The 22,076-nt window shown below is 46.6% G+C and overlaps 1 protein-coding gene across 1 annotated transcript in view; it reads left to right on the forward strand.

The window, feature by feature from the left end:
* PHF24 (PHD finger protein 24) overlaps nt 1-22,076 on the forward strand; it is a 344,156-nt gene that overhangs the window by 180,367 nt on the left and 141,713 nt on the right. The window contains exon 2 of the mRNA XM_077478135.1: nt 15,588-15,987. Within this exon, the coding sequence (XP_077334261.1) occupies nt 15,592-15,987 (396 nt within the window). The 5' untranslated portion in view covers nt 15,588-15,591. The remainder of the gene's footprint in view (nt 1-15,587; nt 15,988-22,076) is intronic.

The following is a 22,076-nucleotide window of genomic DNA, read 5'->3' on the forward strand; positions in this document are numbered from 1 at the left end:
GTTGTTCACCAATCTGATAAAATAGTGGAAGGGGTATGTTCCTCCCCTGAGCCATTTACCAGTCTGATAAGATAGTGGAAGGGGTATGTTCCTCCCCTGAGCCATTTACCAGTCTGATAAGATAGTGGAAGGGGTGATTCCATCCTCTGAGTCATTCACCAGTCTGTGCAGCCTGATCTTCATGCCATTCAGGTCTATATAATAGAAATAGCTGGTTAAACCAGGATTAAGCATGTAAATAGTTCATTTTCTGCTTGGAGTGTTAGCAGCTGCGAGATGCAAGTGCTCAACATTAAATATTAATATGCAGTATTTCATGTTTACTGTATTAAAAAAATGAATGATACGATAAACAGAGGTTTAAAAAGTTTATGAAGACTGTGAGAAATAATAAAGCTTGATGAAGAAGAGTCTTTCTTAATTTTGAAGGCCAAATCCAAAAAATGAAATACGGTGGATTAAAAATAAAAAAAAGAGAGACCACGACTTCAAATTTTTAAATCTTTGTTGCTAAGGAGAGTTTAGTCAGATTTTTATTTTTTTGTAGCAGGTGGCAAGTATATACTAATTTTTCTTGAGCTTTTTTGTCTTTTTTTACATTTCGGGGTGATATCTGGAGTACAGCTTCAAAAGAACGAGAATGCCTACCAAAAGAATTTTTTTTTTTTAGCATTTTTACTCTAGTACATTTTTATAGAACCTGAAAGCGGTACACTGTAACAGAGAGAAAGCTGTGTATCCATCGCTGGTTATTGACCCCTCTCCCTAATCCCCGTCCTTCATCTTTTTGGCCTTGCCGCACCTCCATTAACGTCAAAGCAGTTCGAGAGGATCTTGCAAGGCTCCCTGCTTGTCATCCTGACTCTATAGCCTATTTCGGAGCCGTCTGCTGATACAATCCATTCCAGGCTGACACGGCGTCTCTGCTACGCCACATGGTAACACCGAAGCCTGGAGTGACTCCGCCACCGATCTGTTCCCACCGCGCGGCTGCTCGGGGGCTGCTGATGGGCTGTTAGTGTATAACGGGTCTGGAAAACCATTAATTCCTTCAAGCGTCCTGTCGCAGTGTATATCAGCAGCATCCATCTTCTCTTCTCCCACGCTGCACAAATTGATAAAAAATGATGCTCCACCAAAAATGCACTTTCTCTTATCCCGGTGAATGGCTGGCCTCTCAGCTGCCTCTCTCTGTTATCATCTCTCATGGTGAGGAACAAGCGTAAGAAGAAAGGGAAGCTTTTTTGAGGCTAAAAATAGCATGCGTAGACCTGACGGAATTCTCTAGTCACTGCGAGACGCGTCAATGGTACTCTCACCACCCATGGGCTCAGTCCTGCCTAAAATGCTGAACTCTCGGCAAACAGCTAAATATAAAGTTGAAATACCAAAAAAAAAAAAAAACGTGGTTTATGCAAAAAAAGTCCTTAAATGTCCAATAGTGGCAATTAGAGCTCCAAATATTCCTACATGCGTGACAGACTTATAACACTGTTTGGTCCACTTACGTACATGCCAACATATACCATGCTCACCGGTAGAGTTGGGTGAACAGTTTGAGCCAAACAAAAGTTTGGCACCAAACTTTGCCTGTTTGCCCGTTCAGCAAACACCCAAATTTGCGGGGCAATCGGCAGAAAGTTCAACCGCTGAGGGGCCCACAATGCACTGTACGCTGCATAGTGCATAGCCGGTTGTTAAGGAACGGGGCTGGGAAGCTGGCCGCTGTGTCCTTAACAACGGATGATTCATCAACTGTCAGTGGGCTCCTCCAGTGACAGCTGAAAACATTGCCGGCAATAGAAAAAAGTAAAAAAAACACCTTTGTGGGGGGTCACCAACAAAAAAAAAACGCTTGGGGTCCCCCCAAACCATACAAGGCCCTTATCCGAGCATGCAGTCTGGTAAAAAAGGAAAGGGGGGGATGAGCGAGTATATCCCCCCCGAACTATAACAGGCCACATGCCCTCAACATTGGGTGGGTGCTTTGGGCATACACGCAATGTACCCCATACTCATTCTCATAGGGAGGGGGTGGGATCTGGGGGGTGGGATCTGGGGGCCCCTTTTAAAAGATCCCCCACCCCAAAGCATCCCCTGAGGGCATGTAGCCTGGTATGGTTCAGGTGGGGGTGGGGGGGGGGGTGAGCCCCTTTCCTGACCTGCTGAGCTGCATACTCGGATAAAGGTCTTGCATGCATTTTTGGGGAGGACCCCATGCTGTTTTTTTACATTTTTGGCATGAGGTTCCCCTTAAAATCAATACCATACCTGAAGGGCCTGGTATGGATTGGGGGGACCCCACTCTGTTTTTTCTACCATTTTTTTATTGTCGGCAATGGTATTGTATTACCGGCAATTTAAATGGCATTTTGTTTCCTTTATAAATGTCAGTTTTGCTGCAGCAGGTTCTATACATGGTAAAGATGCACTACTTTACAGGCAGTCTAAGGGGACCCCAGGCACTATTTCTTTTCTTTTTTTGTTGCACTTTAAAGTGGAAATTCAGTCATTTATTCATCTTTATATCTATTAATTCTTTTTCCCTTGTTGTTGTTTTAACTTTGGGTAATAAAAGATTTTTTTCTGCAAGTAAATACCTTATACAGCCCACTTTCCTGTTTCTTGTCTGGTCATTAGCCTAGGCTTATGACATCATGCACAGCTCTCTCTCACTCTTGTGAGAGTTTGCCAGGAAGGGATGAGTCAATGAGAGCTGCAGAGCTAGAGGTGTCCCTCTGTGTGTCTGTGTAAATCCAGGAAGTGAACAGGCAGCAGCTTCAGCTGCCCACAGTTAAAATGGCTGCAGCCAGACTTGGTGGAGGGAGATTTCTGCAGCATATTTGGCAAGTACAGAATCACAGTATATATAAAATAATATTCAAAGTGGCTGGAGGGAAGCTTCAGAATGGCAAAGATGTGTTTATTACAAATTATGTGAGCAGACTGCAGTTCCTCTTGAATCACTTCCGGACCGCCGCACGCCGATGCACATCCCTACTTTGAGGATGGATATCGTTGTTATGGCAGAAGCTAGCTGGCATAGCCCCCGGTATCCCCGTGTTTGGCCGGTGGTCTGTTACAAGATAAATAGATTCTATTTCTATGCACTGAATGTATATAATGGTGTGGGGTGTGCTGTAGGGTCTATTGATGTTGGCTGCTGGGATCACTGGTGGGGCTCTGATTTTGTGTGAGAGTCTATTGTTGCTGATGGGGAATCTGTTGTTGCTGGGGGGGGGTCTTATGTTGCTGGAAGGGATCTACTGTTGAGGAAGAGATCTATTTTTACTGGCTGCTGGACAATCTATTGATGCTGGCTGCTCAGCAATCTGTTGTGGCTGCTGGGGAGAGGGGGGGGGGGGGTCTAATGTTGCTTGGGTGGATATTTTGTTACTGGGTGTGATATTTTGTTGTGGGTGGTTCACTGTTGCTGCAGGGAATCTATTGTTGTTGGGGTGGAGTCCATTGTTGCTGGGGGAGTCTATTGTTGGGGGATCTATTGCTGAGATTCTATTGTTGCTGGCTGCAGGGGATCTATTTTACTGCGTTTCTTTTTATCACCAACATGTTCCATACAAATGATTTAACACCACAAAATGATACTTGGTTCTGTATTCTCTAAAAGGGGCAGTACTGGTAGGTGGGTAGGCAGTGGTCAGAGGTGGGTAGGGGCAGAGACAAGGGGTGACTGAGACGGGGAGAGTTCCTGCACCTATTCTCTGAGAAAAAATGCTATATATATATATATATATATATATATATATATATATATATATATATATATATATCTCTCAATACCAAAGGTGTTCTATCGGGTTGAAAGATAATTCTGCAAGACAATGAGTACAGTGAGTCTGTGAATACTGTATGCAAGCAGATGAAAGATGGGAAGTGGTTCAGATGTGAAGTTTGCAATTGCAAAGCTGAACAATGCCAATTACCAGCTGTGGAAGTTTAAACTGGAAGTATTTCTCACCAAGGATGACTTGTGGCAAGTGCTGAATACAGACAGATCCACAGACGGAGAGATGGAGGGCTGGGACAGGAAGGATAGACAGGCAATTATAAGCTTACTAGTGGAAGATGACCAGCTTATCCACATAAGAACAGAGAAAATGGCCAAATGTATGTGGACTTCATTACAAAAGCTGCATGAGCGTTCAAGTCAAACTGTTTTGTACTAAGAAAGCTTTACAAGATAAGACTACAAGAAGGCCAGCATATGTGTAACCAAGTGAAAGCTATGGTAGAGATCACAGAACAGTCGTGTGCCATTGGAGACAGGGCCGATGCTACTACTAGGCAAACTAGGCAGCCGCTGCCTCTTCATACTCTCTTCTGTCTGCAGCAAGCAACTTAGTCTCAGCATCAGCAGGCTAACGCCACTCCGTTTACACATATTGTCAGAGGAGCAGCAGCGGCGGAGGACTGTATCTGTGTCCCGACTCCTGAATGAATGGAAGCAAGCAAACATTCATTGATGGGCACTGGTAGGCTGCATTTGATGGGCGCTGGTGAGGCTTTATTGATGGGTGCTAGTAGGCTGCATTGATGGGCACTGGTGAGGCTACATTTGATGGGCGCTGGTGAGGCTGCATTGATGGGCGCTGGTGAGGCTGCATTGATGGGCGCTGGTGAGGCTGCATTGATGGGCGCTGGTGGGCTGCATTGATGGGCGCTGGTGAGGCTGAATTGATGGGCACTGGTGAGGCTGCATTGATGGGCACTGGTGAGGCTGCATTGATGGGCGCTGTTGAGGCTGCATTGATGGGCGCTGTTGAGGCTGCATTGATCTGCGCTAGTGAGGCTGGATTTGATGGGCGCTGGTGGGCTGCATTTGATGGGCACTTTATTAAAAAGGTGGGGTTTACATGGGCAGGGCAAAGGGGTGGAGTCAGGGGTGGAGCCAATGGGGCAGTAAAAAAAGGTTTCGCCTAGTGTTCCAAAAATCCTTACACCAGCCCTGATTGGAGAGGACATCAAAGATAACCATATTGTTGCCCTGCTCTTCTGCAGCCTTCCAGAGACAAATATCGCTCTTATTAGCGCTTTAGAAATCAGACCCGAGCAGGCGCTGACACTGAAATATGTCAAAGGGAAATTAATCTATGACAGAAGGAAAGAAAACACGCACCATGATGACAAAGCTCTTAAGATGTACAAAGGCATAAAACACAAGATGTGTATATAAACAGTCCACCACGCTTAGTTCGAAAAATTGTGCACACATATCTTAACAGTCCCAATTAATAATGATATAAAGTGCTCATGCTCAATATTTCATCTGTGTTAAAATGTGCTCAGACTGGGTACGCCACATGGAGGTGCACTCACCCCTAGGAGTTGACCACCCATCTCTAGTGTGATCTTGCAAGCGTGTGGGAATACCCTTGTGGAAGTCCATTGTCTGACGCTTCATGTAGGGAAATATGAAAAATGTCTCATGCAGATAGATGGAAAAGACAGAAAGAGATCCTCATTGCGCAATACCGTTTTAAAAGTTTGTTTCTTAAAAACTATACTAAAAAGTTCCACGCACATTATTAGGTGCCTATCGTCCTGACACCCAGCGTGTGTAGCAGGCCATATGTTAAGGGCAAATAGACCCACTCGTAGGGTGACACCGCTCTCGGTGTTTAGCTCGCTTCCCGGTTATTCATTTTGGCGGAAGTATGTCGCTGTGATGCGATAAAACCTCATGGGTATTACATGATAAAGCACAACAAAAAAAGCAGAACCTGTTTTCGCTGTAAAAGGAGCGGTCACTTAAAAAAAGGACTGCTCTATCTGGAAAGCCGAACACGAAAGCTAGAGCTATCCACAAAAGAGAGAGTCAAAGCAGCCACAAAGGAAACTGAAGACACATCATGGAGTGGCACCTTTAAAGGGACACAGAACGCCAAGCCACGCGGCTGGTACATAGACTCAGGTGCGACACGCTACATGACTAGCGTTGAGACCTTCTTCACAAACACCGAATTACAGTGCAAAAGTTTTCCCAGAAAATGGCAAAAGCATCACTTCCAAAGGTAAAGGCCAGGGCTTCCTGAACTGCATTACACCACAAGGAGACAAGCAGAGTATCCTTGTAAAGAAAGGGCCGTATGTTCCAGAACTAGAAAGCAGCCTTCTATCAGTGAAAAGTCTTGAAAACAACGGTCTTAGCCCTTGTACACACGGTCGGACAATGTCCGATAGGACCGTGTTGTCGGATAATCCGACCGTGTGTGGGCTCCATCGGACTGTTTCCGTCGAAGTATCAGACGGACCAAGTTTTCCAGCTGGGCTATAAAATTTCCCGACAACATGATCCGATCATGTGTAGAGAATTCCGATCGGACAAAGTGCCACGCATGCTCAGATCAAATTCCTAGACCAAAGCTATTGGATACTAGCCTGAACGTAGTCCCATCCTAATGAAATAACGTCATCACGTTATGTACGATCGGATTTTCTGACAACTTTGTCTGACTGTGTGTATGCAACAGTTTCGGACAAAATCAGACGGATTTGGTTGTCGGAATGTCCGACCGTGTGTACAAGGTGTGTACAAGGGCTAATGCCACGTACATACGACCGGACTCTCCATCAGAATAAACTCTGACGGACTTTCCGGACTTGTCTACACACGATCACACCAAAGTCCGTTTCTTTTCGAACGCGATGACGTCTGACGGGACTAGAAAAGGAAGTTCAATAGCTAGTAGCCAATAGCTGCCCTTGCGTCGTATTTGGTCCATCGGAATACCATATAGACAAATGGTTTTCCTGATAGGAATTGATTCCATCAGAAAGATTTAAAGCATCTTCTATTTCTAGGTCTGTCAGAATTGTTTGAAGAAAAAAAAGTCAGATGAAGCCCCACACACGATCGGAATATCCAATGAAATTATTCCGTCTGACCCTTTTTGCCGGAAAGTCCGGTCACGTGTACGCGGCATCACAGTTAAAGGGGTTGTAAAGGTTCGTTTTTTATTTTCTAACTAGGTTCCTTTAAGCTAGTGCATTGTTGGTTCATTTATCTTTTCCTTCGATTTCCCTTCTAAATGTTTTTTTTCTTTGTTTTCTTTGTCTGAATTTCTCACTTCCTGTTCCTCCTCAGTAAGCTGTTCAGTAAGCTGTTGTGGCTGACTAAACACCGCTCGGATGATGGTGTGAAGTTTACTGAGGAGAAACAGGAAGTGAGATATTCAAACAAAGAAAAAAAAACATTTAGAAGGGAAATCGAAGGAAAAGGTAAGTGAACCAACAATGCACTAGCTTAAAGGAACCTATTTAGAAAATAAAAAATGAACCTTTACAAACCCCTTTAAGTTCCAGGGTAATGAATGCACAATTCACAATAATAAGCAATTCCTCGCAAAAGGAAAATTGGATGACCACCTATATATCACCACAGACCAGCAAGCCAATATAGTCTCTAATGACCCACACAGCAAATGTATTCACTTATGACACAGAAGTACAGAAGCTATACAGGACATTATAAAGAGAAGGTTATCAGAAGATTTAACAATAGCGCCTTGCAAAGTGCTCATGATATGCAAGTGCTGTATTGAAGCAAAAGCCACGGGTGCCCCCCTTCCACAGGCATCTCATAGAAAAACCACCCAACCCCTGCAGCTCATACACAATGACATATGCGGTCCAATAAAAACTCCCACGTCAGGCAGGAACAGATATCTACTGACTTTCATTGATGATTATTCCAGGTACACAACTACTTATCTGATGAAACATCAGAGAAACTTCAAGAGTTCGTTGTCTAGCAACAAATTTCAATGGAAACCAGGAATAATACGCACCGACAATGAGGGAGAATACATAAGCAAAGAAGTGGTCTCATACCTGCAGAGACAAGGAATAGTACACCAGACAACCACACCATACACTCCTGAACAAAACGGTGTAGCAGAAAGGAAAAATCGCTCTCTTATAGAGATGGCTAGATGCATGTTGTCGGATGCTAACCTACCTCATAAGTACTGGGGGAAGCAGCCATGACTGCAACCTACCTACACAACAGACTAACCTCAAGAGCCATTAAAAGTGCTCAGTAAAATAAGAGAGAAGCACTCACAATGCCACATCCGTAAATAATTTTCTATTGTTACGTCTTTGAACCTTGTTCGTGTCCTGAAGAAGCCTAATGTTGAAACGCGTAGACGGACGAGGGCTCACTGTACAAAGTGTATCATGTTTCTATCTAATTTTAATTCTCTGAATGCTGTGAATATATTATGTATTTTTTTCAATAAATAGTATTTTTGTTAAAATTCCTCATTGTTTCCATGCCTACAAAGTCCGATTTATGGTTACTATTAAAAGTACTCCATTCCAAATGTGGCATGGATCAAAGCTTATCATAGGGCACATCAGAGTTTTTAGATGTAAAGCATATGCCTATATTCCAGGGGAAAAGCAATCCAAACGGGAGAACAGAGCCATAGAGGGCACCCTAGTAGGCTACAGCGACCAAACTAATGCCGCGTACACACGATTAGACTATCCAGCGAACTTAGCCCGGCGGACAAACCGCCGGACTTTGAAGTCGAGGTCCGCCGGACTTTCCGAATGAGCGGACCTGCCCACACACGACTAGGTGCGGCGGACAAACCAGACTTTTAAAATGAACGGACTTGCCCACACACGGAGGGCGGCTCCAGGTAGACTAGCGAAGGTAGTCAATGTCGCGAGATTGACACCTCGCTAGCCCCATCACATGGTATGGACTTAAAGGGGAAGCCCTACGGTGTGGGGGTCCCCCCCAAAGCCCATATCAGACCCTTATCTGAGCATGCAGCCCGGCCAGTCAGGAAAGGGGGTGGGGACGAGTGAGCGCCCCCCCCCCGAGCCATACCAGGCCGCATTCCCTCAACATGGGTGGTGCTTCGGGGAAGGGGGGGCCGTGCGGCCCCCCTAGAGCAAAGCACCTTGTCCCCATGTTGATGAGGACAAGGGCCTCTTCCCGACAACCCTGGCCGTTGGTTGTCGGGGTCTGCGGGCAGGGGGCCTATCAGAATCCGGGAGCCCCCTTTTAATAAGGGGGCCCCCAGATACTGGCCCCTCACCCTATGTGAATGAGTATGGGGTACAATGTACCCCTACCCATTCACCTGGTGAAAATTTTTTTAATACAACACAACACACGGTTTTAAAATAATTTATTGCACAGCTCCGGGGGTCTTCTTTGGTCTTGGGAGGTCTTCTCACCGGACTCCTCGGCTATCTTCTGCTAGCTCTTTTACTAGCGGAGGAGCCCGGCTTTCTTCATCGCCGCTGCTGTCCGGGGGTCTTCTTCTGACTTCGGGGGTCTTGTCCCCCTCTTCGGGGGTCTTGTCCCCCTCTTTGGTTCTTCTTGCCGGGCCTTCGCTTTCTTCTTATAGCTCTTTTACTAGAGGTGGTCTGGTCTTTTGTTGCCGCTGCCTCTTCTTCCGACTTCGGTGGTCTTGTCCCCCTCTTCGGTTCTTCTTGCCGGGCCTCCGCTTCCTTCTTCCAGCTCTTTTACTAGCGGTGGCCCGGTCTTCTGTCGTCGCTGTCGCCCCCTTCTCTTCTTCTCGTCTTCTCTTCTTCTTCTTCTTCCTTGAGATGTTGACTCGACGCTGTCTTTGGCCGTAATGACAGGGACGTGTTGTGCGGCAACTTATATAGGGACAATGGGTGGGGTCACCGGGTGATGTCCCCGTCCCTTATGATGTCATAGCCACAGAGGATGCTCAGATAAGGGTCTGATATGGGCTTTGGGGGGACCCCACACCATTTTTTCGGCATAGGGCTTCCCCTTTAAATCCATACCAGGTGACGGGGCTAGCGAGGTGTCAGTCTCGCCACCGAAGGCGGCGACATTGACTTCCTTCGCTGGTCCCGTCTACCTGGAGCCGCGTTCAAAATGAACGGACTTTCCTCCGTGTGTGGGCAAGTCCATTCATTTCAAAAGGCGGACTAGCACACAGACAGATTGTCCGCCGGACTACAATTTTTGAGTCAAAACTTCTTTCTAAGTCCGCCAGACTTTTGGGGAAAAAAAGTCCACCAGGGCCCACACACGGGCGGATTGTCTGCCGGATGGTCTGATCGTGTGTACGCGGCATAAGGGTTATAGAATCCTACACCCAAAGACAAAGAATCCTGCACGATGACAAAGTGACAATAAGCCATAGTCTTTATTTTGATGAGAGCCCATCACCGACCCCCTGAAAGCTGTGAAGTAAATATTCCAAGCAAACCAGAAGAAAAGGTTGATCAAAGCAAACCATGTGCAGGAGTCAGAACAAGAGTTGGAACTTACATTGCCTAAATCAAGTTCCCCACCAGATCCTGCTGAACTGCCTGAAGTCAGAAGATCCACTTGGACCACGGAGGGGATACAACCCCACAAAGCTGTCAAACACTGTCAAAGCACACAGCATACTTGAACCAAGATCCTGTGAAGACATAGAAAAACTGCCAAAACATGAAGCCAATAAAAGGAGAAAGGCAGCAGAAGAAGAATTAAAGCGGAGGTCCACCCTAAAGTGGACCTTCTGCTCATCGAAACCCTCCCCCCCTCCGGCGCCACAATTGGCACCTTTCAGGGGGGAGGGGGTGCAGATACCTGTACAGTACAGGTATCTGCACCCACTTCCGGGATAGCTCTCTGCAGAAAGGGGCGTAGATTACGCCCCTTTCCGCAAGTGCCTGCCCCTTTCCGCAAGTGCCCCGCTGCCTGCTGGGAAACACACGGATCCCAGAGGCAGCGGGGACCGTCCTTATTGCGCAGCGCGACTCGCACATGCGCAGTAGGGAACTGGGAAAAGAAGCCGAAAGGCTCCATTTCCTGATTCCCATACCCAAGATGGCGGCAGCAGCACCCGAGAGACGATCTAGAGATCGGCTTCGGGTACCGACATCGCGGGCGCGCTGGACAGGTAAGTGTCACTATTTTAAAAGTCAGCAGCTGCAGTATTTGTAGCTGCTGGCTTTTAAAAAAAAAACGCGGAGTCCCGGCGGACTCCCGCTTTAAAGTCACTTCAAGAAAATAAAACTGGACACTCACAGAGCTCCCTCCTAACCACAAAACTATAGGAAGTAAGTCGACTTTCAAAGTAAAGTTAGACGCACAAGGGAATATCCACAAATACAAAGCCAGACTAGCTGCCAAGGGTTACTCCTACAAATTCGGTAAAGATTACGATGAAACATTCGCCACGCCATCAGAACGTTTCTTAGCGTTGCAGCCGGGAAGGGCAGGCAAGTTAAACACCTAGACATTAAAACTGTTTTCCTATATGGAGACATTAAGGAAGACCTCTTCATGGAGCAACCACCAGGGTTCCATCAAGGAGACAAGCTCGTGCGCAAACTTCAGAAGAGCATCTACAGTCTAAGCCCTTGTACACACGGTCGGACATTCCGACAACAAAATCCGTCAGATTTTGTCCGAAACTTGTGTTGCATACACCCAGTCGGACAAAGTTGTCGGGAAATCTGATCGTTCAGAACGTGATGACGTTATTTCGTTAGGACGGGACTACGTTCAGGCTAGTAGCCAATAGCTTTGGTCTAGGAATTTGATCTGAGCATGCATGGCACTTTGTCCGATCGGAATTCTCTACACACAATCGGACAAAGTCCGTTCGGATCATGTTGTCGGAAAGTTTTATAGCCCAGCTCTAAAACTTTGTCGGTCGGATATTCCGACGGAAACAGTCCGATGGAGCCCACACTGTCGGATTATCTGACAACACGGTCCGATCGGACATTTTCCATCGGAATGTCCGACCGTGTGTACAAGGGCTAAAGCAATCTGCAAGTATGTGGAATGAGAAAGGGAATGAAGTTCTTACCAGAGAGGGATTCTATTTTCAAAGATTTTATTGGTAACAAGTACATTACATACAGAATGCAACATAGGTGTAGCCTAATACAACATGCACAGACATGGTAAGTTGTCAGTGAAAAGTTTACATATGCATGACAGGAGTAAAGTACAGGTCGAAGACAATTAACCTGTTTATTTTTTGCTAAACAAACATGTAAAATTTTGAAAAAATAAATCACGTTTCATAGTTTGTTATTAAATTTTGCAAACAGGTAATTTTTCTGCTTCATTGATATGCGCTGATGAAGCGGTACTGGTGGACACTGATAGGCTGCACTGGTGGGCACTGATAGGATGCCCTGATGGGCACTAATAGGCACAGTTAAGGCGGCACTGATAGGCACAGATAAGGTGGAACTGATGGGGACAGATAAAGCGGCACTGATGACCAATGATAAGATGGCACTGATGGGCCCTGATGGGTGGCACTGATGGGCACTGATAGGTACCACTGATAGATGGCACTGATGGGCACTGATAGGTGGCACTGGTGGGTGACACTGATGGGCACTGGTAGGTGACACCGATGGGCACTGATAGGTGGCACTGATGTGCAGCACTGTTCTTCAGGCACTGATTGTGGGCACTGATAGGTGGCCCTGTGGGCACTGACAGATGGCCCTGTGGGCACTGACAGGTGGCACTGTGGGCACTGATGGGTGGCGCTGGTGGGCACTGGTAGGCGGCACTGTTGCCTACTGCTAGTTACCACTTGTAGGGGGCACAGGTGGGCACTGAGGAGCTGGCGGCAGCTCGCAGTGATCGGGACTGATGTCCCTCTCACTCCCGCTGGTGATCAGCTTTTCTTTTTTTTCCTCTTGCTGTGGACCATATACACTAAAAATTGTTTTCTTTGCAGGTCAATTTCAAGCATTAGTATTATATGTGTTTATTTGATTGGCACGTGTTTATTCACTTTATTGTGTATATTTTCCTTTTTTTTTAGCGCAGCTCCTTTTTCTATTTATTTCTAGTTTGGTGTGTATTTCACTTTGAGTTGCTGCTTTTCACATTTGCTATTTACTAGCTCAGTTTTTTCTTTTATGCACAATGGGCACACTGGAAGCATTTGATGGACACACTGCCAGCATATGATGGGCAGTTGGGCACACTGGCAGCATTTTATGGGCACAGTGGCAGCATATGATGGGCAGTTGGGCACACTGGCAGCATTTTATGGGCAGATGGGCACACTGGCAAATCCCTGAGACTGCTGCTGGGCTCCATCACCTTGGATGTGATATCTGCAGCCACAGAGCTGTTGTTGAAGAGACACTCTATACCAGGGCTTTTTTTTTTTTTTGAGGAATAGGGGCAGGAACTCCCCCCTTGCGAATCACCTCTTGTCGCTGCCTCCTACCCACCTTCGAGCACCATCACTTGGTTTCAATCCCTACCCACCTCTCAGTACCAGAACCTTTTAAGGAATACAGAGCCAAGTAATTGTGTATGACATTTGAAAAAAAAGCAATAAAATAGGTCCCCTGCAGCCAACAACAATACACCCGTAAAGCAACAATAGACCCCCCAGCAACAAAAGATCCACCCAACAATAGAGTCTGCTACAAACAACAACCCCCCCCCCCCCCCCACGTCCCAGCAAAAATAGACCCCCACTAGCAACAATAGGTGTCCCAGCAGCCAGCACAATAGACCCCTCCCTCAACAGTAGACCCCTCCCTCCCAGCAACCGTCGATCCATCCTCCTTCCAGCAACAGTAGATCATCCACCAGCAACAATAAACCTCCCCAGCAGCATTAGATTCCCCCCCCCCACCCCACAACAATAGATCACCCAGTGACCACAAATCCCCCAGCAGCCAGCGTCAAAAGACCCTCCAGCATTCTCAAGTGCCCCTTGCCATTGCATACATTCTGTGGTGAAGGTGCTGGGACCGCATTCCTCCATGTTCCTGCTGAAAAAAAGCCCCGCTCTATACTATCCCAACTCTGCAAACACATAAAATGTTAAGCAGGGCCGTCTTTAATATTGATTGGACCATGGGAAAAAAAAATTCTTGCCCCCCCCCCCCATGCAGTTTTTCTCTCCACCTGCTCTGAGACATACAATAAATAGCAGCTAGACTTAAAATCAGTTTACTGAATCAGATCAGGCAGCAATTGTGATTGGTTGCCAGAGGTTAGAGCATATCATTACTGCTTACTGACTGGTTGCTAGAGGTTACAGCACACATTACAGCTCACTGATTAGTTGCTAGAGGTTAGCAAATGATTTCCGCTTGTTAATTGGTTGCTAGAGATTACTGTACAGTAATACTGCTCACTGATTGGTTGCTAGAGGTTACATCACATCATCTCCTCACTGCAGGGGGGCATGATATACATATGAATACCGCCTTTATTTACATATTAATGCCGCAGGACGCAACTATTTACTTAGTAATGCCGCCGTTATTTACATATGAATGCCGGGTATTTACATGTAAACACAGGGTCTGCAGGTGAGTCATCTGTACACAACAATAGGGCAGAGCTGGGCAGCATTAGTAGTAGCACTTCACACTGAGATATCGGGACGCAGCACGGGACTAAAACTTCAAGGAACAAGGGAATTTAAACTGGGATAGTTGGCAAGTATGAGGCAGCTGCTTTGGGCCCCACAACAATGACAGGGCCCAGGGCAGCTGCCAGGCATGTACTGGCCATTGGGACTAGTGGGAGTTTCAGGGTGGGCCGATGGCTCAGTGGGCCACTCTGATGTAAGGGGGATGATGATGGGCCACTCTAATGTAAGGGGATGCTGATGGGACACTCTGATGTAAGGGGGCTGCTCATGGGACACTCTGACGTAAGGGGGTGCTGATGGGACACTCTGACGTAAGGGGGCTGCTCACGGGACACTCTGACGTAAGGGGGTGCTGATGGGACACTCTGTTGTAAGGGGGCTGGTAATGGGACACTCAAAATGTAAGTGGGCTGGTCTGGATGAAGTCCAGGGCCAAGTTTCTGTCCCAGTCCAGCCCTGGCAGCTGCCCCTTTTGCCCTGCCCTAAAGATGGCCCTGATGTTAAGTAATGCCGTGTACACACGACCAGACTTTTCGACAGCAAAGGTCTGATGGAACGAATCCGCCGGACGATTCGATCGTGTGTGGGCTTCATCGGACCTTTGCTGTCCAAAAATCAGATGGACTTTAGATTTAGAACATGTTTCAAATCTTTCCGACGGACTCGAGTCCGGTCGAAAAATACGTTTTTCTGTATGCTAGTCCGACGGACAAAAAACGGCGCTAGGGCAGCTATTGGCTACTGGCTATGAACTTCCTTATTCTAGTCCGGTCGTACGTCATCACGGTCGAATCTGTCGGACTTTGGTGTGATTGTGTGTGGCCAAGTCCATTCGTTCGGACAATGTCCGTCGGAACTCCGCCATTGGGAAGACCGTCAGACCTAGTCTGCCGGAAAGTCCGGTCGTGTGTACGCGGCATAAGGAGGTGAGGGGAGGGGTGAAGGAGCTGTGCTTGCACAGACAGTAATTGGACACTCCCAGAAGAGGCGAGGGTTATGATATGCAAGGAGGAATGGGGTTGTGCTAAGGAATTGACTCTTCCTGGAGTAGTCACATTTTCCAGCATATTTATAGACACATTGTAAGCAAATAGAACATTGTTTAAATATTTGATTTTATTTTTTAAGTTGGTGATAAGGTATCTTTTGGTCTGTTCCTATCTTCTCACTATGCTTATGTCCTTCTCTGGCCTGCAGGAGGATGGGTGTGTTGATGTCCAAGAGGCAGACGGTGGAGCAGGTGCAGAAGGTCAGCATTGCCGTGTCTGCGTTCAAGGACGGGCTGAAGGACCGGCCGCCCAGCAAGAGGAAGTCTGAGGGCTGCATCAGGAAAGGAAGCAAAGGGGACATTCTGGACAAGGTTCTGGAAGAGGACAAGGATGAAACTGACTCGATGAATGGATCCCCATGCCAGTCCCAGCCTCGGCAGGAGAACCCCATCAACCGAGTGGCCTGGGAGAGACTGCGGGATGGCAAAGGGGTAGAACCTGAGGAATTTGATAAAACCAAACGTTTCACCCCGCCGGCCTTCATCAGACCTACCCGGGCTTTGAACGACGACAATCCTCCAGGGATCAGCCTGGAGCAACGAGAAGAGGTGAGGAGAACTGTGAACTTCACGGCTAGATCTGTTACCCTAAAGGGCACGTGACCATTTTGAGCCAATCAGGAGTGTGCTGTTGGGCATGCAGGGAATTTTAGTACATGGTTAAGCAAAGAACACAGAAGTAAATTGAGCATGACCACAAATGATGTGTTTGCAGAGACACTGAATAGTGCCTGTCTGCAAAAGAGCTTGCTCTCTACTATCTCTGCCACAACCAACTGCCATATACACAAGCTCTACAACCAATTAGATTAGAAGCCAATGAACTGGTATGTTTTTGATACTGTGAGGAATATAGATTTCCTAGATACAAATCAACACAGGCATACAATCTCCAAGCAGATATTCTACCCGGTGAAACTTGAACCCAGAACCACAGTGCTGCTGGATAAAAAGTGGCCACCTAAACCGCTTCTCACCAGCAAGACCTGGCCCTTTAAGAGGTTGTAACACCAGAGGTATTACATTAGCTTTCCCAATCATGTGATCACTGTGATTGGCTGTCCCAGTGATCATGAGCCTGACCTGGTAACACTCAAACCCGGAACCACAGTGCTGTTAGATAAAAAAAGTAGCCACCTAACCCTCTTCCCGCCGGCAAGAGCTAGCCCTTTAAGAGATTGTAACACCAGAGGTATCACATTGGCTTTCCCAGTCGTGTGATCACTGTGATTGGCTGTCCCAGTGATCATAAGCCTGACCTGGTGACACTCGAACCCAGAACCACAGTGCTGCTAGATAAAAAAGTAGCCACCTAACCACCTTCTCACCTTCTCAACAGCAAGATCTGGCCCTTTAAGAGGTTGTAACACCAGAGGTATTAAATTGGCTTTCCCAATCATGTGATCACTGTGATTGGCTGTCCCAGTGATCATGAGCCTGACCTGGTGACACTCGAACCCGGAACCATAGTGCTGTTAGATAAAAAAAGTAGCCACCTAACCCTCTTCTCGCCAGAAAAATCTGGCCCTTTAAGAGGTTGTAACACCAGAGGTATCACATTGGCTTTCCCAATCATGTGATCACTGTGATTGGCTGTCCCAGTGATCATGAGCCTGACCTGGTGATACTTGAACCCGGAACCACAGTGCTGTTAGATAAAAAAAGTAGCCACCTAACCCTCTTCCCGCCAGCAAGAGCTAGCCCTTTAAGAGATTGTAACACCAGAGGTATCACATTGGCTTTCCCAGTCGTGTGATCACTGTGATTGGCTGTCCCAGTGATCATAAGCCTGACTTGGTGACACTCGAACCCAGAACCACAGTGCTGCTGGATAAAAAAGTAGCCACCTAACCACCTTCTCACCTTCTTAACAGCAAGATCTGGCCCTTTAAGAGGTTGTAACACCAGAGGTATTAAATTGGCTTTCCCAATCATGTGATCACTGTGATTGGCTGTCCCAGTGATCATGAGCCTGACCTGGTGATACTTGAACCCGGAACCACAGTGCTGTTAGATAAAAAAAGTAGCCACCTAACCCTCTTCCCGCCAGCAAGAGCTAGCCCTTTAAGAGATTGTAACACCAGAGGTATCACATTGGCTTTCCCAGTCGTGTGATCACTGTGATTGGCTGTCCCAGTGATCATAAGCCTGACTTGGTGACACTCGAACCCAGAACCACAGTGCTGCTGGATAAAAAAGTAGCCACCTAACCACCTTCTCACCTTCTTAACAGCAAGATCTGGCCCTTTAAGAGGTTGTAACACCAGAGGTATCACATTGGCTTTCCCAATCATGTGATCACTGTGATTGGCTGTCACAGTGATCATGAGCCTGACCTGGTGACACTCGAACCCAGAACCACAGTGCTGCTGGATAAAAAGTGGCCATCTAACCACCTTCTCACCAGCAAGATCTGGCCCTTTAAGAGATTGTAACACCAGAGGTATTACATTGGCTTTCCCAAGCGTGTGATTATTGTGATTGGCTGTCACAGTGATCATGAGCCTGACCTGGTGACACTCGAACCCAGAACCACAGTGCTGCTGGATAAAAAGTGGCCATCTAACCACCTTCTCACCAGCAAGATCTGGCCCTTTAAGAGATTGTAACACCAGAGGTATTACATTGGCTTTCCCAAGCGTGTGATTATTGTGATTGGCTGTCACAGTGATCATGAGCCTGACCTGGTGACACTCGAACCCAGAACCACAGTGCTGCTGGATAAAAAGTGGCCATCTAATCACCTTCTCACCAGCAAGATCTGGCCCTTTAAGAGATTGTAACACCAGAGGTATTACATGAGCTTCCCAAGCATGTGATCACTGTGATTGGCTGTCACAGTAATCATGTGATCAGGAGCCTGGCCTGAAGGCACTTGAAGCCCCCCCCCCCCCCCCCCGGTCTTTCTCAGGCTTACCGTTTCTGCCGGTAAGCCCGGGAAACGATCCATTAACACTCTTTGGCCTTGGAGGACCGGGGGAATGTCATGACGTCACTTCCGTTCCAGGCTGGAAGAATTTTTAATTTTTTTTTTAAAAGCCAAAGATCAAAAAAAATATGTTTTCGATCTTTTACTTTTAAAGGTAGAGAACAGATTTGGGGTCTTTTTGACCCCAGATCTCTCCATAAGGAGGTCCTGTCATGCTTATTTCTTTTACAAAGGATGTTTGCATCCCTTGTAATAGGATTAAGGCCCGGTTCACACCGCTGCGGGGGGAGATCCGGATGTGATTCGCACAGCAAATCACATCCGATCTCCATAGCGATGCGAGTTCAGCCACACAGATAGTATGGCTGAATTCGCAGCGCTCCCACAGCAAACTCGCACGGGACCCTTTTTTGGGTCCGCAACAGAATCGGATCGCATGGGGGTTCACACCATGCGATCCGATTCCTGTGCGAGTCGGCAGATCGCACTGCGATATGCCGACGGATCTGGGGGTGTCATTAACATAACATTGACACCCCCAGCCGTTCGCATAGGGCAGTGTGAACTGCCGGCGGGAGGTGTGCAATGCGGGAAAACGCAGCGGATTCGCGGCGTTCCCGCATTGCTATAGTGTGAACCCGGCCTAAAAGTAATTAAAAAAAATAAATAAATAAAGGGACAGTGTAAAAATAAAAAGTAAAAAAATTAAATTAAGGCGCCCCCATCCCTCCGCACAGAAGTGCGCACATACGTAAGTCACGCACGCATATGTAAACGGTCCTCGAACCCCATATGTGAGGCCTCACCGCAAATCTTAGAGAGAGAGAGCAATAATTCTAGCGCTAGACCTACTCTGTGCCTCTAAACAGGTAACCTGTAAAGGCGTTTAAAGCGCCGCCTATGGAGATTTTTAAGTACCGTAGGTCGTCGCCATTCCACGAGAGTGCGCTAATTTAAAGCGTGACATGTTAGGTATCTATTTACTCGGCGTAAAATTATCTTTCCCATTGTGCAAAAAAAAAAAAAAGGGGAAAGTATTGCGTTTGTTTTGTTTTTTTTTATTTGTGAAAGTGCATTTTTTTCCAAAAAAAACGCGTTTTCAAAACCGCTGTGCAAATCCCATGTGACATAAAAAAATTGCAACAATTGCAATTTTATTCTCTAGGTTCTCTGATAAAAAAAAAAAAGTATACTGTTTAGGGGTTATAAGTAATTTTGTAGCACAAAAATACTGATTTAAACTTGTAAACAAAAAGTGCCACAAAAAGCCCGGTCAGCAAGTGGATAATGCCCACCACCGTGCTGCCACATTCACTATATTGTCAAAAGTATGGGGACGCCTGCCTTTACACGCACATTAAAGTGGGGTGCCCCCTAAAAAATAAAAATTAAACGTCAGCAGCTACAAATACTGCAGCTGCTGACTTTTAAAAATCGGACACTTACCTGTCCCAGGGTCCAGCGATGCGGGGGAACTAACCCCCCCCCCCCCCCTCGTTCCCCGCTCCGCTCGCGGTGCCGTCATTCTTACTGTGGGCACCCGGCTGTGGCTTCACCGCTGGGCACCCACTGCGCATGCAGGTCATCTGGGACATGTGACAGGTCCCAGACGACTGTGCGGCGCGAGGGGAATTGATGTCACCAGCCCGGGCAATGAAGTAGACAGACTACGAGGCACCCCCTAGCAACAGGCACTTAGAGGTGAGTAAAAAAAAAAAAAATGTTTCCAATTATTTATTTATTTAGTTTTTTAAAGAATTTTTCTTTTTTTGGTGGCAACACCACTTTAACTTTAACGGCATCCCAGTCTTAGTCCGTAGGGTTCAATATTGAGTTGGCCCACCCTTTGCAGCTATAAACAGCTTCAACTCTTCTGGGAAGGCCGTCCACAAGGTTTAGGAGTGTGTCTATGGGAATGTTTGACCGTTCTTCCAGAAGAACATTTTTGAGGTCAAGCACTGATGTTGGATGAGAAGGACTGGATCGTAGTCTCACTCTAATTCATCCAAAAGGTGTTCTGTGGGGTTGAGGTCAGGACTCTGTGCAGGCCAGTCAAGTTTCTCCACCCCAAACTTGCTCATCAAAGTATTTATGGACCTTCCTTTGTTCACTTGTCCAAATCATTTGGTGGGAGGAGGGATTATGGTGTGTGTGTGGGGGGGGGGGGGATTATGGAGTGGGGGTTGTTTTTTAGGGGTTGGGCTTGGCCCCTTAGTTCCAATGAAAGGAACTCTTAAGGTGTCAACATACCAAGACATTTTGGACAATTTCATGCTCCCAACTTTGTGGGAACAGTTTGGGGATGGCCCCTTCCTGTTCCAACATGACTGCGCACCAGTGCACAAAGCACGGTCCATAAAGCCATGGATGAGCGAGTTTGGGGTGGAGGAACTTGACTGGTCCGCACAGAGTCCTGACCTTAACCCGATAGAACACCCTTGGGATGAATTAGAGCAGAGACTGCGAGCCAGGCCTTCTCGTTCAACATCAGTGCCTGACCTCACAAATGTGCTTCTGGAAGAATGGTCAAACACTCCTATAGACACATCTCCTAAACCTTGTGGACGGCCTTCCCAGAAGAGTTGAAGCTGTTATAGCTGCAAAGGGTGGGCCAACTCAATATTGAACCCTACGGACTAAGACTGGGATGCCATTAAAGTTCATGTGTGTGTAAAGGCAGGTGTCCCAATACTTTTGAAAATACAGTGTATATGGGAAGAGTTAAAGAGTTACCCACCTTTTAGTACTTAATAATTAATTAATAATAATTAATTAATAATTAATAATTTTGTACATAATTTATTTATTTTTTATAAACTTTTTTTCCAATAAATATTCATGTAGGATGTGAATATTATGTCTTCTTAGATCCAGCTAGCAGGTGAAGCTTGAGGCTCCTTTCATGTGTTTTCCAAAATCTCCTTACCTCCTGATAAAAAAAAATTGTTTGAGGAGTTCAGTAGCTCAAGTTGCAAATTACACTCCTCCTCCTCCATCCTCCTTCTGTTGTACAGCTCTGTCCAAGGTGTCAATGAGAGACAGTGCGTCTGAAAGCAGGTGACTACTGTGGTGGCTTCTCTTTAGCCAACCCATAGCACTATTAAAATACAATAATATACACAGTTATTAGAACATCAGTTTTAAAATGTAGAAGGTCAGTTAATTTAAATGAAATAAAATGGGATTTACAGGGTCAAATCAGGCAATGCACGTGGTTGCGGGGCTCGTGGGGTTAAATCAGGCGGTGAGGAGGCTATACAACGTTATAGCGTCTCCGCACCACCTGCTTTAACCCTTTGAGCCCCGCGACATTGTGAGTTGCACAATGGTTGGGGACCCTTGTAGAGTGGGCACCTTCGCTGGATTCCAATCTTGTAATGCTGCCCCTGGTTGGCGTGCCGACACGGTCCAGCTCAGTTAGTCAGACTTCAAAAAAAAAACACCTTTGTTGAGTCATAAAAGCAACATAACACTGCAGCAAGAAACTGTGGGGCATAAGAAAAATCGACGTGTTTCGTGCTACATCAGCGCTTAATCAGGACTCCCATGATTAAGTGCAGATGTAGCGAGAAACTCGTAGACTTTCCACGTTCACTTGAATGGGTCGTGTTTATTGGGTGCTTTGCTTGCTGAAAGTGACGCAGACATATTTCCTGCTGTGGCCACAAAGCAGAATATGTACATCCCTGTCTGCTGCCTCTACAGCTAA

This window comes from Lithobates pipiens, unplaced genomic scaffold (assembly GCF_037356315.1).
Source record: "Lithobates pipiens isolate NorthernLeopardFrog02 unplaced genomic scaffold, aLitPip1_a1.2 Scaffold_13, whole genome shotgun sequence".
Taxonomy (NCBI): Eukaryota; Metazoa; Chordata; class Amphibia; order Anura; family Ranidae; genus Lithobates; species Lithobates pipiens.